The 19,567-nt window shown below is 43.7% G+C and overlaps 1 protein-coding gene and 1 pseudogene across 1 annotated transcript; one reads left to right on the forward strand and one right to left on the reverse strand.

Annotated features, from left to right (window-relative positions):
• Positions 1-7,456: 7,456 nt before the first annotated feature.
• LOC113407973 (olfactory receptor 10A4-like) lies at positions 7,457-12,009 on the reverse strand. The gene is made up of 2 exons (XM_026659216.1): positions 11,974-12,009; positions 7,457-8,383 (listed from the first exon to the last, which is right to left on the reverse strand). The coding sequence occupies exons 1-2, from the start codon at positions 12,007-12,009 to the stop codon at positions 7,457-7,459; spliced, it is 963 nt and encodes a 320-aa protein (XP_026515001.1).
• Positions 12,010-14,759: 2,750 nt separating this feature from the next.
• On the forward strand, positions 14,760-16,313 carry LOC112124405 (annotated as a pseudogene).
• The last annotated feature ends 3,254 nt before the right edge of the window (positions 16,314-19,567 follow it).

A 19,567-nucleotide genomic window follows, 5' to 3' on the forward strand; every position in this document is an offset into this window, starting at 1 on the left:
AATATACAGCAATGGGTTGAAATCGCAAAAAAAAAAAAAGTCAATTTCCTTGGGGCCGCAAAAAGTTAATTGTAACATCATTCTCGTTACTATGGAACTAGCCAGTAACCCGCTTACCTAAGACCCAGCTGCTAATTGGAGGCAGTATCTGCATAATTATTGTATAATGCAGGGGTTTGCATATTGCTAAATAATGACCATAAGACATCACTGTTAGGAGATAACATTCTGTAGCTGCTAAGCAGCCAAAGATATAACATTGTGTGATGCAGGCATAGAAAGAAATGGTTCTTCCCCAGTCAGGAGATAGGCCAGCACCCTTGGCAGGATGGTGGAGTTGTAGCAGGTCTTCAAGTAGGACAAGTTCCACAGGAAGAAGTACATGGGGGTGTGAAGGTGCTAATCAGCCACAACTAGCACCAGCATGAGGATGTTCACAGCCCTGCTTGTTATGCAGATTACTAGAAACAGCAGGAAGAGAGGGGTCTGCAGCTCCGGGGTATTCCTGAATCCCAGGAGGATGAATCCCATGACAGACGTCTGATTTCCCCCTTTTGCATCTGTCATGGGTTTTGTCTAGGGGAAAACCAAACAAATTCTGAAGCATAATTTGGAAAACACAGAGTTAAATGTTCATACATTGACATCATTTTATCCCAAATGTCCTTTTGGTTTCTCGGAAAGGGCTGTCTAGAAAAGATCAGGTCTTTGGACTGAATTTAATATTTTTGGAGAGCGTGTTAAGCTCTATTTCAGATAAAATCACAAACACAGAACAATGCACGATAGGCTAAATCTGACAGGAATAGAAACATTTTTGGCATGGGGGGAAAAAAACAAAAACACAGTATAAAGCTTTCATCATTGCCAGCTTTTCATGCGTGCTTTGGGGCACTTGCTCGCATACTTTCCCTTTATTCATTTCAAGAGCGTCCTGCCATAGAGCAGGCACATTTCAGTGAAGGCTACCAAATAGGATCTGGATTGAAACCTTCTTCTTAAAGATCTAAGCTTGGCTTCACCGTTCCCCTACCATTGGTGCTGATAGGCACATGCTCAAGAATTCTTTGTGGGCAGGATCTACAGACAGACGCACACCGTCACAAATAACACTACATTAAAACAGTGCTATGCCACTGGCATTCAAGGCCTTATTCACAACTGCCTTGTATATAGGGCTCCTTGAAATGTTTTCCTCAAAAATAACAGGAGTACTTGTGGCACCTTAGAGACTAACAAATTTATTATAGCATAAGCTTTCGTGGGCTACAGCCCACTTCTTCGGATGCATATGCGGATACAGACTAACACGGCTGCTACTCTGAATTCCTCAAAAATGTTTTTCAATGGAAAATTGGGTTTTGGCAAAACACATTTTTGGGGGGCAAAAATGGTCTGCAGAAAACTGTGTTATTTTTGCCAAATTATTCCAGCCATAAAACACAAGATTTTGGCCAAAAATGGGAGCTGTACTTTGCTCCTCACAAAACTATCATCCTCAATGGGGCAGGGCCTCAATGATGCTGAGCTTCTCCTCTCCGAAAAAGGAGACGGTGGTGCATTGTGGGAGACGGAGTCCAGCTGGGGATCCCAGCCCATAGACAAGAAGGAGGATTTCAGGAACAAGCTGCAAATCACTTTTTTACCCCACATCTTTCAGTTTTCAGCAAAAACTTGAAATTTCCCGTGAACTCAAATAACATTGGGAGCAGCACTACTTGTGCCTTGTGAGGCCATTTACACCTCTGCAAAGCGAGTGCCAAGGGGTGTAAGACACTATTCACACCCATTTTGCTCAAGGGCACATAGAATCATAGATAGAATCATAGAAGATTAGGGTTGGAAGAGACTTCAGGAGGTCATCTAGTCCAACCCCCTGCTCAAAGCAGGACCAACCCCAACTAAATCATCCCATATGCGGACTCAAGGCAAGGAAGATTTAGGCCCATAGTATTCTGCATATTATTATTTTTCTAGACTAAACCAGGAACAATCTTGAGGAATGGTCCAGGGCAATGCCTAGATCCTTGGAAATACAGCCTAGATCAGTAGTTTTCAACCTTTTTTCGTTTGCAGACCCCAACAAATTTTCAAATAGAGGTGCCGATCCCTTTGGAAATCTTTGATATAGACTGCAGACCCCCAGGGGTCTGTGGACCACAGGTGAAAACCACTGAACTAGACAAAAATACTATTAGAGGGTGAACAACTGGCTAGAAAGCCATACTCAGAGAGTAGTTATCAATGGTTCATAATCGAGCTAGACGGGCATGTCCTGCAGGGACCACTCTTGGGTCCGGTTCTATTGAATATCTTCATAAATGATGTGGATAATGCAATAGAAAGTATACTTATAATGTTTACAGATGATACCAAGCTGGGAGGGGTTGCAAGTGCTTTGTAGGATAGGATTACAATTCAAAATGATCTGGACAAACTGGAGAAATGATCTCAAGTAAACAGGATGAAATTCAATAAGGAAAAAAGGAAAGTTCTATACTTAGGAAGGAACAATCAATTACACAAATACAAAATGGGAAATAATTGCCTAGGATGCAGTACTGCAGAAAAGGATCTGGGGGACACAGTGGATCACAAACTAAATATGAATCAACAATGTAATACTGTTGCAAAAAAAGCAAACATCATTTTGGGATGTATTAGCAGGAGTGTTGTAAGCAAGACAGAAGTAATTTTTCCACTCTACTCAGCACTGATATGGTCTCATATGGAGCACCGTGTCCAGTCCTGGTCACCACACTTCAGGAAAGATGTGGACAAACTGGAGAAAATCCAGAGGAGAGCAACAAACATGATTAAAGGTCTAGAAGGCATGATCTTTGAAGAAAAAATGACAAAAATCAGTTTATTTAGTCTTGAGAAGAGAAGACTGAAGGGGGACATGTAACAGTCTTTGAGTATGTAAAAATGTGTTATAGAGAAGAGGGTGATAACTGTCAGGGTGGTTAAGGACTGGAACAAATTCCCTAGGGAGGTTGTGGAATTTCCATCACTGGAGATTTTTAAGAGCAGGTTAGACAAACACCTGTCAGGGATGGTGTAGATAATACTTAGCCCTGTTTCTGTGCAGGGCACTGGACTAGAAGCCCTGTCGAGGTCCCTTCCAGTCCTAATTTTCTATGATTCTGTGATTGTGGGGAAACATCCCTCTGAATGGTGAGACAAAGGACCTGAATCCCCAGTCCCTCCTTGCTGCCACCCCAGTCACACCGGGGCTAGTGAACGTTCTTCTGGCAGCTGCTTCTTTAATATCAGCAGCACAAGGCCACCTCCCAAATCCCTCTCCAACCACTCCAGATACCCATGCTACATGGTCACCTAACGCTGTGCTCTCCAGGGTCTGCCAGTCCCACCCAACTCTGCATCTCCTTTGTTCCCTTCGCCCACTAGCTCCTTCACCCTTTCTCCCATGCTTCTCCACACCCCAATGGCTGGAACATGTGTCTTGTCTCTGTACCTCATCTCAACAACAATTTGCTAATTAATAAGAAGAAAGAAAGAAAGAAAGAAAGAAAACTAAATGCTTATTGAACAAGCAACCATGATAGCCTAATTCTGTGCATTCTGTTCCCAGTCCATCTACACCCATTGCCTGTTATTTTCTCCCATAACATCCTGCTTTGTCATGATTAGCTGAGTCAATAAGATCTTTGTAACAAGGAATAATATCATCATGTACTAGGGCTTGTCTACTCTACAGATGCAGCAGCACCCCAGCTGTGCCACTGTAGCACTGCAGTGTGGATATTTGCTGCGGTGGTCTCCTCCTGAAGCCCTCGCTCATATTAGTATCAGTTACTCAGGCAATTTGCCATCTCAAAGCCGATGTGGTCACTTGAGTGAGTGCGGGTTACTTCGGTGAGTAAGGATGGCAGAATCAAGCCCACAGAATTCAGGATTGGGCCCACATTAATTAAATTGAATTAACTCGGATCTCAGCACTGCTGATGTCAGCAGGAAATGAGTGTGGATTCTAAACATAAACTGCCCCGGAGATTCGTGTTATGTGATGCTTTACTGTGTATCAACTTGTCACTCTGACCAATGGCCAATAGAATGTTCAGACAGCCTTCTGAAACCAAAGTTTGGTTTCTTTTAACACTAGGTACAAGGCATTTAGAAGGAAAAATATGAATTTTAAAACAATACATAATCTAGCTTAACTAGTGGACTAGCTTCTTCAGACACCCCAGCAGGAGGCTGTCTCTCTGTTTCCTTTCTCTGGTTCCCCCAAACAACTTGCTTTATAATTCTGCCAATATTCGTTTGATTCTCTGGTTCCCAGAGAACCTATCCTGACATTGTCAATATCAGATCTCAGATGTTTGCTGAGAAGTGGCTTTTCGTGAGCTGTTCTTTTTCCTTTCCTGCTTGATTATCTTTATTGCCCCTTAATTAAGCTAAACCAGCATATTTGTACAGTAAACGGCCCAATGACCAGGTCAAAACACAGTGTGAGGAAATTATTACAGAGTCATTCCAATTTCATCACATGGATACTTGTCTTGAAGATGCTTTACTCAAACCAAGTTATTGGGATCAATCCAGTAGTAACTGGGCAAGGTTCTCTGGCCTGGGCTATACAGGAAGTCACACTAGCTCATCTAATGATCCCTTCTGGCCATAAACCCTATGAATCTATGAAAAGTAAGAACAATGAATATCTTAGGCCATCATCTTCAAAACTGTCCTCTGGTTTTGAGATACTTTGGGCCTGATTTCCAGATTGCTGATCACACCCAGCTCCACAAGAAGCCAATGGAACTGACAGGTGCTCAGAATATCTGAAAAACAAATCAAGCCCGAAAGCCAATTTTTACCAAAGTGTCCACTAAATTTGAGTGCCTCTTCTTTTTTATGCCTCATTTATGAGCTTTTGACTGGTTTGTTTTGTTTTGTTTTTGCTGAGTACCCTTAGTAGGCGTGGCTGGGGTTGTCGGTGCTCAGCACTTTTGGAGAAAAAGGTCCAGATTGGCTGAAATTAAACTGAGGCACGCCAAATTAGTGGTCTCATTGCAACATTAGCCTCAGAGTCTGCCCAGGGCAGCTACCATGTAATGCTTGTTTTTGAAGCAATGGCCTGTAAGACTCCAACGCTTCATTGAATCACACCGTTAGCATCCAGTTCGGATGCCGATACTTAAGACCCCTTTTCTGCAAACCCTTCTATCCTTTCCCAAGTAGTGCTTCCCCAAGTGAGCAGGACCCATCAAATACAATGAATAAAAGTCTGCAAAATCCATAATATATTTTAAGGTCCCATTTCATCTGACCTTCGGCATAACACAGGACAGTGAACTTCATCCAGTGATTCCTGCATGCAGCCCAGCAAATTATGGTTGAACTTGAATGCGTTGTTCAGAACGCATCTGATCTTGGCTTAGGCTGGTATTTTCAAGAGACCTGGAGGGAATTAGTGCCTGATTCTGACTGAATTCCAATGGGATTTGGTCACCTCACTAACATAGATTCTAAGATTCAAAGATATGGAGAATGTGGCACATCACTTGTCATGCTGAGGATAAGGTCCTTGCTCCTTGACTGGAAAAAGTCCCATAGTAGCTCTGGTGTATATAGCTTTGTAACCAGGACTGGATTAAGACAGGATACATGGATCCAGTGCCTACGCTGAGCGAATGCCAAAGGACATACAAAGGTTATCTACTGCCAGAGAGTATTTGAATCTGCTAAGAGGACAGCACTGGCAGCCTGTTGAGCCGAAATGTCATAAGCTCTTTGCTTTGTTGATGGTCCTATGGCTGGATGGAATCCTGGTCCTAATCCACCTCACCCCACTATTGACCTTCTCTGTGTGTTGTTCTTTAAGGCCCCAATTCAGCAAGGTACCTTTGCACATGTCTAGTTTTTAAGCATATTCTTAGTGCCATGGAACTCAGTGGGAATTCTCACATGCTTAAAATTAAACACATGTTCAAGCATAGTGCTGAATTGGGGCCTAAAGTGCTTGGAGTCTGCTTGTGACAGCTACCATGTTGCACTCACTTATGATGCAAACAGTTAATGAGACTGTGCATTTCCTTTTGTTTGTTCTTCTCTCATGGTTAACCTTTAATATAAAATACAATCTCATTTAGACAGAGGCTGAGGATTTCAAAGCTGCTTAAGGGATTTTATCACCTTCTTTCCATTAAAACCAATGGGAATTGTGTGTCTAAATCTCCTAGACAGCTGGGAAAAACTAATCTGGAGAATATATGCTTGCTATTTGTCTATGGGAAAGATAGTAGATGTCAAGATAGTCATAACAGAGTTCAAGATCACAACTCAAGGCTGGAGAATTATGGCCTGAACCACTGCTGAGCGTGGTGGGATTTGGTATTTTTATTTTATTAATTAATGTATTACTTTTTGTACTTCTCTATGATAACATATAATTCAGCTCAGTGGAACATGTGCTCCCAGTGTGATGCTATGGCCATAAAAGCTAATGTGATCCTGGGATGCATAAATAGGAGAAGCTTAAATAGGAGCAGAGAAGTTATTTTACATCTGTATTTGGCACTGGTGTGACTGCTGATGGAATACGGTGTCCATTTCTGGTGCCCCAAATTCTAGATGGTTGTTAGTAAATTGGAGAGGGCTCAGAGAAGAGCCACAGAATGATTAAAGGATTGGAAAACAAGACTTCTAGTGATAGACTCCAGGAGCACAATCTGGTTAACTTAACAAAGAGAGTGTTAATGTTTGACTAGATCGCTGTCTATAAGTACCTACATGGGGGACTAAAAATGGGTACTGGGCTTTTCAATCTAGCAGAGAAAGGTCTAAGATGATCCAAAGGCTGGAAGTTGAAGCTAGACAGGAAATATGGCACAATTTTTTAACAGTGAGAGTAATTAACCATTGGAACAATTTACTAAGGGTTGTGGTGGATTCTCCATCACTGACAATTTTAAAATCAAGATTGGATGACAACTAATGGTTGCCCATGACTCTCATTCCCACCTGATGGAAGAGACTCTGCAGCATGTTTGGAATTTTGTTGACATTCAAACATTTATGGGGCAGATTTCCAAAAGTACAGAGGGTGGTTGGGTGCCTGTCACAAGGGGGCCTGGCTGTTGAAAAAAGGTGGGCTTATCTCTACCTGTGACTAATGATCAGCCTCCCAGAGAATGGATCTCGGGTGACAGCCTGCAGGTTGTTTGCTCCATAGGCAAGAGGCCAGCTCAGTTACGGGGGAGAGACCCAGGAGAAAGGACCTAGAAGGAAACTCTCAACACCTACCAACTGGGAGGCCTGGTTGGAGAGACCTGCTGTGTGTGCAGGGGCTGTAGGACAGGCTATGCAGGACCAGTCTGTTCTGACTGGCAACGTGGGTTGCACTGGTTTTGGAAAATAAACCCACCCATGGACACACTTATATCCCCCCAGACCCCACTGGAAGTCATTTGTGCTCTTGGGAAACCTCACCCTACATTCTCCGAGGGCACGTCATCCCATTGAGCGCCCTCCTCAGGGCCTCCTTGACCTCCTTGTTCCTCAGGCTGTAGACAATGGGGTTCAGCATGGACGTCACCACCGTATAGAAGAGGGCCAGGAGCTTGTCGCTCTCCATGGAGTAGCTGGACTTGGGCCTGAGGTAGGTGATGATGCCGGAGCCATAGAAGAGCAAGACCACGATGAGGTGGGAGGAACAGGTGGAGAAGGCTTTGCGCTTCCCCTCAGCTGATGGCATCCTCAGGACGGAGGCAATGATGAAGAGGTAGGAGGCCAGGATGAGCGTGAAGGGGGAGGTTATGAAAAGAAAAGCCACCAGGTACACGGCCAACACATTCATGGAGGTGTCCCCGCAGGCCAGTTTCAGGAGGGGCGGGATGTCGCAGAAGAAGTGGTTGATCCTGTTGGGCCCACAGTATGTCAGACTGAAGACATAGCTGGTCTGGCTCAAGCCCACCAGCATCCCCACCGTCCAGGAGGCTATGGCCAGCTGGGCGCAGGCCCCCTTTCTCATGACGAGGGTGTAGCGCAGCGGGTTGCAGATGGCCATGTAGCGGTCGTAGGCCATGGCAGCCAGGAGGCAGCACTCAGTGATGCCAAAGAGGGTGAAAAAATACATCTGCGTGGCACAACCCCATAGTGAGATCCTTCTGTTCTCTGACACCAGGCTCACCAGCATCTTGGGTACAATGGACGTTGTGTAGCAGATCTCCAGCAGGGACAGGTTGGTGAGGAAAAAATACATCGGCGTATGGAGGGACGGGTTGGCTTTTATGACGGCTGTGATGAGAACGTTCCCCGTCAGGGACACTGTATACATGGATAGAACCATTGCAAAGAGCAGCGCCTGCAGCTCCACCAATCTGGAGAATCCAACGAAGATGAACTCGGTCACTGCAGTCTGATTTTCCTTGTCCAGTGGCTTGGCGTATTTCAACGGCAGAGGGAGTGAACAAAGTCACCCGCATCAGGGAAGACAAGGCATGAAAGTCATTTATTTACCTTTTATGATAAATGCAAAAATACGTCCAACTGAGATTGAAAATTTAGGCAAAGTGCTTGCAAGCCATCTAAGGAGGGTGGATGCTCAATTCCCATTAAAATTAATGGGATTTGGATATCCAGTAAATGGAAGCCATATCATCGATTCATCTTCTAGGGCCTCCAACATTATGACCTAATTTAATCACAACTTATTAGTAGAGCTGGCTGGGAAATTATCTTTTTTCCAGAAAAAAATAAAAATTGGAAGCCCGAAATCCAGATTTTTTTCATTTCTCAGTTGCCAAAAAGAGAAAAATGATTTTAATTTTTCACATTTTCCACACAATCCTGAATATTTTCTATAAAAACAGGAATTCTACTGGCAAAATTCACAATCTACGATAAAGCCATTGTCTACGGAAAATATGTTTTGACGGAAAATGTTCTTACTAGTGCTAGTTACTGGGATCAATTCAAGAATCACTGGGAAAAATTCTCTGCCTTGCATTATGCAGGAGCCCTGACTCAGTGATTTTAATTCAAAGATTTTATTCCGAGCTTCAAAGCCCAGAAGGCTAGATTGGATCATCTTGGTCTGACCTGCATAACACAGGCCGTAATGACCCCCACTGGATTAAAATCAGACCTTTCTCTCTCATTGGATCTTATTATAACCTGTGTAGCTGAGGGTACAACCTGTCTCAGAGGGAAGCCAGATTTAAACTAAAGTAAAGAAATACGTTTTAAAGACAGGTTCATGAGAGGCTGAAGTCCTGAATTTGGGTTTGAATGGGGCAAAGGTAGTTTTCTACATTGCCCTCTCACCTTGCTCATTCCTGACAGAGATGGGTGACATTTTTCAGCCAAAATTTTTTTTCTTTGGGGAGGGGAGAGTTTTAAATATGCAGATAAGACACAATAACCCAGAAACATTTAGCAAATTCATGTCAGTTCCACTGAACTGTTCATCTTGAAAAGAAAAGAAAAGAAAAGAAAAGAAAAGAAAAGAAAAGAAAAGAAAAGAAAAACTTGGAAAAATCAAAATGTTTCATTCATTTTGTTTTGGAATTTCCTTCAATTAAGAAAAAAATCAGAAATGTACAAAAAATGCTTGAAATCAAAACAAAACATTTTATTTCAGGTCAATCAAAACATTTTGTTTAACACAACATATTTGTCTTTTTGGTTTGCAAAAAAATTCAAAATATTTTTGTTTCCAGGTTATCCTGAATTTGTTTTCTTGTTTTGGAACTGCCAGCACATCAAAAATCTATTATTTGCACCACCGTTGTTCTAACCGTGAGAACGAGTTCTGCAAATCAGATCATGATGCTTTGTGTTTGACCAATTCAGTGCTTATTAGTTTTTACCCACAAGGTATTTGGAACATTTTACTAAGACCAACCAAATCCTTTTATACCTGCTAACAACAAGACAACTGATTCTGATAATTTTCATTTGCTGGTCCCTGGGGATAGATTTCAGCCAGCAACAATCAGTTTAGAGGATGAAAAGCTTTACAATCCATCAAGCCGTGGGGCCAGATGAACCAGCATGTGGAGCCAGAAGAACTGCATCTTCTCTGCCCTTGTTCTGTGCCTTTGGAATGAACTCAGTGGGACTGAATGCTGGGGAAATTGTGGCACCATCCAGTGGCTGGACATTTGCTCCCTGTTTGGGTGGAAATGAGCAAGCGTTCAAAGATCAATGGCACATTCTCCAATTACTAGCCACAGTTTAGCGAAGCAGCACACAAAACAGATGGAGAAAATATTTAGCAACATTTAGTTCTTCAGACTGCTGTAATTTTAATTGAGAATAAGGGAATGGGCAGCAGAGAGGAGCACAGAGGACAGAGAACATGCAGTTACACTGGAGACCTTTCTTGCTTTCCTTCTGTTTATGCATTGTTCCCATCAGCAGAGATCTGTCATCGTCTAACATCCCAAATATGCAATTTTCACATTTGGGAAGTGTGAATCTGCATCGTTCCTTTGGGCAGGTGCAGTGCTTGGCTGTCTGTGTCTACCCGGGCAGCTCTTTGCCTGTCCCCGTTGATGTTAAGGCCCATAAAGTTTCCCCTCTCTGAGTCATGCTTGACAGCGGGATTCTTGGTGCCAGACGCTGTTGCATGTCCCTCCTGCTACCCACTGAGACACTGACCCTGGCAGACACTCTGGCTTTATTACAGAGATTCCCATCTGCTTTTCTGGCTAACTTGGAAGATAACTTGTTGATCTGGCCAATGAATCTTGGCATTTGTTACGAAGATGTTCTGTGTAACACCCAGGATTTTTCAAAGACATTTACACAGCTGCCTGTGTCTTGGTGGAGTACCAAAGGATATTACAAAGAACCCATCCCCGAAGATATTGCCACTGTACACCAAAGTAAGAATTCAGCATTAACAAGTGATTACTAATAGCAAATTAATAAGCATATAGATGCTTGATACTATGGTGATGAGCACAGTGTACGAATCTATATAGAATAGAACTTTGACATTATTATTATTAGTCATTGTCCCATCACCCTGGCCTCTGTTCACCTGATTATAGCTTGAAACCTTCAAGTTCTCAATGGATGGAATCAAACCCTTCTGCTCTGTGCTTTACAGGCCAGCGAGCAAGGAAACATAGACACTCAGACCTCACAGTGATCTGTGCAGGCTTGGGACACAGAGCTGCTAGTGAGAAACCCCTGCTCCAGCCCCCTGTGGTCTCCTCTCCTGTGCTCCAGATATTGTATTAATAATAACACCACTGAGCTCTTCTATAGCACTTGGAATCAGTTGATCTCAAAGTGCTTTATAAAGGAGGTCTCTGTCATCACCCCCATTTTAAAAGTGGGGAAACTGAGGCACAGTGTGAGCTAGTGAGTGAGCTAGTGGCTTGCCCATCATCACCCAGCAGGCCAGAGGCAGAGTTGCGAACAGGACTCAGGTCTCCTGAATGCTAGTCCAGTGCTCTACTTACTAGTTCACATTCCCTTTGGTAGCAACAGTGGCATTATAAAGAAGTCTGGGATAATAAGTGAGTCTTGTGGTGTGCAATGGAGTTGATTAAACCTAGATACTAATGGACCAGGAGCACTAGGCAGTGGTAGGTTGACTGGCTCTGTGTCACTGGTGCACCTCCAAAGCTTCTACTTCTACCTCTGGATTAACTCCAGCCCTAGTGTCACAGCCAAAATGGAATGAATTTAATGTGGGGGGCATTCTGTCTGGTACCTGGAGTGTTAGTTACATTTATGAGAGCTGTGCAGGAATCCAAGGGTTTGTTTCATTGGAAATTCTGCAGTTTGCAAATGTTTCCATTCCAAAATGGACCAGAAAAAAAAGATGAAACTTTCCACAAAACAAAATTCTGAAAAAAATTATTCATTTTGGGTCAATTGAAATGCTTCATTTGGATGAAAATGAAACATTTCATTCTGATTTCAACTGTATCATCTCATGTCGTATCAGATACAAAAACTGAAATGAAAAGTCATTCCAAAATGGAGAACTGAAACATTCCATTCTGACCTATGAGAATGCTGCATTCTGGCTAAGAAAAACAAACAAACAATAGAAATTTCATTGAAATGGATTCATTGCATGAAATTTTTCAGTCCAGATGAAACAGCATTTCCAATGAGGTCTAATGTTTATTATTATTATTTTTTTCAAATTCAAATGGGGGGGATACTCATAAATAAGATCAAAGGCCCAGATTTTTAAAGGTAGTTAGATACCTAAAACCAACTGAAATCAATGGGAGTGAGGAACCAAGATGTTTTTTGCATTGAACCCCAGAGCTTCGTCATCATCAAAAGAAGAAAAAGAGAAGGAGGCGGAAGATGAAATGGTAGCAGAGGGGAAAGAAGAAATACCCTTCGATAGATATTAAAATGCACTGACTGTATATCTCACTATGAGTGATTCCTGGCTGAAAGTAGAAAAGAAGCTAAAGGCAAGCTTCAAGTCTCAGGTCAATTCCAGCACAAAGGATTGTCCCTGCAAGTCAAAGGTAGTGCCAAAAATTCTGCCCTGCTTTTCACCCCATGCCACACTGAAGAAGTTTCACATTAAGTGGGGTGAGCACCGTACCTTTCTACTCCTAGCTCTTCCCATGTCATGCTTGTTTAGAAGCCAAGCCAGCTCGGATTCCGGGGCTTACCTCTGAGAAAGGCACCATTCTCCTGGCTGGCTAAGGACCTGTTTGTGGATAGAACTGGAGTATTTTAGCTCTCTTCCCCTGCCCAGGAGGACTCATTAGCAGAAGTTCACAGACACTCCTCTGAGGAATAGGGTGTTAGACTGGCATGTCCCTTTTGGTTGGCTCCCAAAGAGAGGCAGCTGCCTAATGCCTAGAACTGCCTTTGGAAATCCCAAGACGAGGAGCTGTTTTCTGTCTGATGTACAGGTCCTCGCTTTAATGGGAGTTCCATGCACAGGGAGCGAGGGGGATTCAAGAGTCAGTTAGATTTGTTGTAGTTTTACCATAAAGCGTTTTACCAGAAGGTTACCAAGGAGGTTGTGAAATCCCCACCGATGAAGGATTTTTAAGAGCAGGTTAGACAAACACTTGTCAGGGATGGTCTAGGGGTGCTCGGTGCAGGGGGGTGAATGCAATGTTGTTCTGAGGTCCCTTCTAGCCTGACATTTCGATGGTGGTTTTTTTTTAATGGATTGCATTGAGAGCACGAGGCAACACACAGGTAGCAATAAAAGCAGGTGTTCTGCCCCACACTGAGCTCAGGGAATAGTCTGATGTGGTAGGACAGTCCAGTGGTTGGGACTTAAGACAGTCTGGTTCAGTACCTGGTTCTGCCAGAGACTTCCTGTGGGACCTGGGGCAAGTCATTTAGCGCCCAATGCTTATATTATATATTATATCACAGCCAAAACATTTTATAATAAATATAATATAATCAGAACAATAGTCAAAATGAGACACGAGTAACCAATAAGACTATTCCTAGGCCAGATTTTGCTCCTTACCTGCTGTGTATTTGAGGGTAAATGTGGATACATGGAATGTATCCTGGGTTATTCACCTGCTATGCTGAGTTTAACCCCGCCACACAGACTTTGGTTCTTGTGGGCTGCAGTGATCACCACACAGAGGATTTTGCAAAAATGCAAGAATAGGCCAGTGGTATTCACACCTGTCAGAGTTAACAGCCACAGAAAGAATAACCCATTGTCATAGAGAGCAATTAAATGTATTTGAAGAAATTTGGACCCACTAGATATATTTGGTTAAAAACACTGAAATGGCTCAAAGAATGCCAGACCTCCCTTCTGCCTGCCCCCTCCTCTTTTTCCTTTCCCTGTCCCCAGTCATCTCCTTCCCTCCTTCCCTCCTTTCTGTATTCATGTGTGTCTTGTCCTCTTTTATTACTGCCCCGCCCCCCAAATATGCTATGTCTATGTAGCATTGTCTGTCTTTGTACAGGCTGCGTTCAGAAGTTGTAAAATTATGTAATCCCATAGTTCTACTGGAGTAGAGCCCTGTGCCTTACCCAAACCTGAAGAGACCCGACCACAGGCATCGGGTTCGGGATGCATTGGATACAGAACCCAACGACAAGTGTCAGGTTTGGGTTGAGGATGAAAATTCACACCTGTGAGATGGAGCAGTCTGGACCCTGCACCTCCTCCAGACCCGTTCAGTGATGGGGAAGGGGATGCCTGGAAGTCGGGACTGGAGCTGGGTTGGGTGGTGAAGGGATTGCTGGGCAGAGCCATGTCATTTTGGGTAGGGGAAGGAGGGATGTTTCCCCCTCCAGTGCAAGAGACGCTCCCAGTTGTGTAAAAGCAGCTGCAGACACAGGCAGCAGGGAGCCAAGTAGGCAGCTATTTGGGGTGCACATGGTGGGGGGTGGGTAGGAGGCACTGCAACTCCAATTTTTGGCCAAAATCTCTCTTTTGAAGTTCTTTGGCTGAAAACTTAAACATTTCCATGGGAAAAAATGTTTTGAACCAGTTCCATTACGTATTATACACTAAGGGCCAGATTTTTAAAGATATTTAGGTGCCTAAAGATGCAGCTAGGTGCCTAGTGGGCTTTTCAAAAGCATCTTGGCTCCTAATATCTGTTGAAATCAATTAATTTTAGGTACTGAGGTGTTGTAAAATCCCCCTAGGTGCCTAACTGAATCGTTAGGCACTTAAATGTATTTGAAAATCTGGTCTTAAGTAAATATTGAATAAAGTTAAAAGGGGTGGAATAACAAGGATGTATTTGGAGATCTGGGGAAAGATCTTTCTTTCTTTCTGAGAACACATACGAAAAAAATAAACATCTATCACCAAGTTCATCCTCCTGGGATTCGGGAACCCGAACGAATTTCAGATTCTGCTTGTTGTGGTGTTTCTAGTTATCTACATGGTGACCATGGCCAGGAACATCCTCATTGCTGCGCTAATTGGGGCAGATCAGCAGCTTCACACCCCCATGTACTTCTTCCTGGACACCTACCACAGCTCAGTCAAGGCCCCCAGGTTGCTGGCTGGGTTCCTGGCAGAGGACAGGACAATGTCCTTCAGGGACTGCATCACGCAGTTATTTTTCCTCAGTGCTTTGGCTCGCATAGAGTGCTTCCTCCTTACAGTCATGGCTTATGATCGTTATCTAACCATATGCAACCCACTCAGCTATACGGTTATAATGAGCCTCAGGGTCTGCCTTCAGCTGGTATCTGCCTCCTGGGTAACTGGAATCTCAGCGACTGCTTTAGTAGTGGGGATGGTTCCCCAGCTAAGCTTCTGTGGCCCCGATTAAATTAATAATTTCTTCTGGTGGAAATGATCATTCTGGTCTCCTGCTCTCTGGTATGCCTGGCCCCTTTTCTCCTCATTGTTGAGTCGTACATTCTTATCTTCTCGGCCATCCTGTGAATTGCCTCCTCTGACAGGAGGGAGAAGGCCTTTTCCACCTGCACCTCTCACCTGCTGGTGGTGAGTCTGTATTATGGGTGCATCATTATCATGTACGTGATACCATCGGTGAAGTGGTCCCAGGCCTTCCATAAAGCCAGGGCCGGCTCTGGCTTTTTTGCCGCCCAAAGCAAAAAATGCCCGGCCGGCCGGAGCAGCAAGGGGGAGGGAGGGGAGGAGGAAAACAAACCTGCCCCCGGCCGGAGCGGCAAAGGGGGTGGGAGAACAAACCAGCCAACCGGAGCAGCAAAGCGGGGGGGGGAACAAACCTGCCCCCGTCCGGAGCAGCGGGCGGGGGAGACGACAAACTGGCCCGCCTGCCGGAGCGGCGAAGGAAAGAAAAAATAAAAACAAACAAAAAATACCTGCGGGGCGGTGGGAGCGTGGGTGCAGGGGGACTCCCGGCCCTGCAGACCCCGGGCAGCGGAGTGCGCACCCCGGCTAGCGGGGGGGGGGGGAGAGAAGGGGGGCGGCCAGGGCTTCCTTAAGCGGGGCTCTTGCCACGCGGCCCCTCCCGCTGCACTGCCTGCTGGGAGGGCTCCGCGCCGCTCTGTTCAGCAGGCAGGGAAGGACGCGGGCTGCCCTACCGGACTTGATGCAGGGTGCTCCCCTCCTCCGCCCCCTACAGGGCGGCGGGAGCAGTAAACCAAAAAGAAAAAACCTGCAGGGGCGGCCAAAGCGGTGAAGCGCAAAACAACCCCCCCCCAAAAAAAAGGATTAGATGGAATGCCGCCCTTTGAAATCTGCCGCCCCAAGCACGAGCTTGCTTGGCTGGTGCCTGGAGCCGGCCCTGCATAAAGCTCTGTCTGTAATGTACACAGTCGTCACCCCAATGTTCAAACCCATCTTCTACAGTCTGAGGAACAAAGAGATGAAGTCGTGCTGCAGAAAAGTTGTGCTACAGAACTTAGGCATGATCTAGGCTGTGCTTTTTGGAAGTACCTAAAGATGTTTGCTGCCCAACTCCCATTGGCAGGTCAGTGCCTAATTCCCTTAGGCCACTTTGAATAACTTAGCACAGATCTCAATAGAATTTGTTTATGTAAGTCACTTAGACACTGTGATACAAACCCACACTGGGCAGGAAGAGAATAATGAGCTGCTGTGGGTTCAGTCACCTCTGTCTCACTCCATTGCCACCATATAAATACATGATTAGCCCACACCTTGAATACTCTGTGCAGTTCTGGTCTATAAAACCATGCCTGGTGTGGAGAAAGTGAATAAGGAAGTGCCATTTAACAATTCACATAATACAAGAACCCAGAGTCACCCAATGAAATTAATAGGCAGCAGGTTTAAAACAAATAAAAGGAAGTATTTCTTCACACAACGTACAGTCAACCCGTGGAACTCATTGCCTGGGGATGTTGAGAAGGCCAAAAGTGTAACTGGGTTCAAAAAAAGAATTCGATCATTTCATGGATGATGCTGATGGAAAACAAGAGTTACTGCATTTTGAAACTCTTACCACCATTAACCAATAGTGTGCAGATCATATAGACATCAAGTTGGGACAGAAAAATTTGTGCAAAAATAGCCAGCTGCGGTAAAGCAGCAGATTATGACACTGAGTGCAGCAGCAAGTGCTTAACCACAGTGTTGGCACATGTTTAAAATCTTAACTATAAAGATAACAAGAGAAGGAAACCACAGAGAGACAGAGTGAGAGAGAGAGAAGATACTGCTTGAGAAGAGCCAGCAAAACATTCTCCCCAGACGACTCGCAGACGAATGACCATCAGAAGCGGGACACTGCCAATTCAGCATTATCAGCATTATCTGCCATTATCTACTCTATATTAGTCAATTGCTTTTCACTCCACTAAAATGTATTTACTTAATTTTAACATACAAAATTAAGGGTTTTTTTCTCTTTTATTAAGAACGGATATTTATTTTTTCTAATTATGTTGGCATTTATATTTACCAATCACAATCACGTATGTGACTCACTAACATTTGACTCCATCATTACTGTTACTATCAGACTTGGAACCACATTTATTTTCATATGAATTTTAAGCTATTTTACAGATATAACTAAAAATACAATTTGAAAATAAGCGACGATCATCTGCACAGTGTTGAAAGTTATGTGTTTAGCTTTTTAAAAAAAACTGGCACTGCTAAGGTGAGTACAAGCTAAAATTACTTTCTAAAAGGATACTGCTTTTTGATTGTACCACTTTAAATAATGAATGACAAAGCACATTATGGTGATAAAAGTAAAAATGATAATTATTACAGCCAGGACAGGTTTGGCATTTTAGAACTCACTACTCAAAGAATTAAATTTAAGCATGAGAGAGAAACAAAACTATGAATTGCACAGACCAGTCAAAAAACTAAAATAATAATATTGAACTTTTAAAGAATAAAATAGCAGAAAATATATGTGTATTGCACATTTCATAGAATCACAGAATCATAGGGTTAGAAGGGACTGCAAGGCTCATCTAATCTAACTCCCTGCCAAGAAGCAGGATTTGTTGTGTCTAAACCATCCAAGACAGATGGCTCTCCAGCTTTTCTTTGAAAATGTCCAGTGAAGAAACTTCCACAACCTCCCTAGGCAGTCGGTTCTATTGTCCTACCATTCTTACAGTTCGGAGGCTTTTCCTGAGATGTAATCTAAAGCTGCTGTGCTGTAGTTTGAACCCAATGCCTCTTGTCCTGCCCTCTGTGGCAAGAGAGAACAACGTTTCTCCATCTTTTTTATGGCAGCCTTTCAAGTATCTGAAGACCATTATAATATCCCCCCCTTAATCTCCTCTTTTATAACTAAACACACCCAGTTCCTTCAGCCTTTGCTCATATGGCTGCATTCCATCCCTTTGATCTTCTTCGTCGCTCGCCTCTGGATCCTTTCCAGTTTCTCTACATCCTTTCTATATACTTGTGGCCAAAACTGGACACAGTATTCCAGCTGAGGTCTAGACAGCACCAACTAGAGCATCACTATCACCCACGGTGACTTGCATGCTATGCCTCTGTTAATGCAATCTAAAACTGCATTTGCTATTTTTGCAATAGCATTGCATTGCTGACTCATGTTGAGGTTGTGATCCACCGCAACTCCCACATCCTTCTCAACAGTGCTGCTGCCAACTCAGTGATCCCCTATTGAGTATTTGGTTTCTCTTCCATAAGTGTAGCATCTTAAATCTGTCTTTGTTGAATTTCATTTTGTTGTCTAGGGCCCAGTTCTCCAATTTATCAAGATCCCTTTGAATTTTAGCTCTATCCACCAAAGTATTGCAACCCCTCCCAGCTTTGTGTTATCTGCAAACTTGATCAGCTTGCTCTCTATACCTACATCCAGGTCATTAATAAAGATGTTAAACAACACCGGACCAAGAACAGATCCCTGTGGAACCCCACTTGAGACCTCCCTCCAATCTGACATCTTTCCTTTAATAGTTACTCTTTGTTTGTGGTTGTTTAACCAATTATGTATCTGCTTAATGGTAGGTCCACCAAGCCCACATGTCTCCAGCTTACTTATCTAAATGTCATGTGGGACTGTGTCAAAAGCCTTGCTGAAGTCAAGGTATATTATGTCCACTGCATTCCCCCTAACCACCAAATTAGTTACCCTGTCAAAGAAGGAAATCAAGCTGGTTGGGCATGACTGGTTCTTGGTAAATCCATGCTGGCTGCTAGTGCTCACTCCTTCATCCTCCAGGTATCCACAAATTGAATGTTTTATGCATTGCTCTAGGAACATCCCAGGTACTGAGGTCAGTGTGACTGGTCTATAGTTCCCCAGCTCCTCCTTTCCCCCCCTTTTTAAGATGGGCACTACGTTAGCCCTTCTCCAGTCTTCCAGGACCTCCCCGTCATCCATGAGTTTGTAAATATTTTTGCCAGTGGCTCTGAGATTTCTTCAGCTAATTCCTTTAGAATAGCATCCAGCCCCGCTGATTTGAACTAATTCAAATTGGTCACAAAATCTGTTATGTGTTCTTTACTTACCTCAATCTGTATCACTTCCCCTTTATTGTCTATGGGACCTTTGCTAGTCATCTGGACACATGTTATTTTTTGTGAGAAGACTGAAGCAAAGTAGGCATTGAGCAACTCTGCCTTCCTATCATCTTCCGTTACCAGCTCACTGCCTCCATTGAGCAGAGGACCAACAGCATCCTTGATCTTTCTTTTTTTGTCTGACAT

This window comes from Terrapene carolina, unplaced genomic scaffold (genome assembly GCF_002925995.2).
Source record: "Terrapene carolina triunguis isolate 2854851 unplaced genomic scaffold, T_m_triunguis-2.0 Scaffold612, whole genome shotgun sequence".
Taxonomy (NCBI): Eukaryota; Metazoa; Chordata; order Testudines; family Emydidae; genus Terrapene; species Terrapene triunguis.

What these genes read in the sequence shown, in the direction of transcription:
- LOC113407973 (XM_026659216.1), bottom strand. Translation starts at nt 12,009, where the DNA reads ATGCAGCATTCTCATAGGTCAGAATGGAATGTTTCA. An exon ending in GGTCAGAATGGAATGTTTCA is followed by an intron (nt 8,384 to 11,973) that starts GTTCTCCATTTT and finishes AAGGAAAATCAG; the next exon opens with ACTGCAGTGACCGAGTTCAT.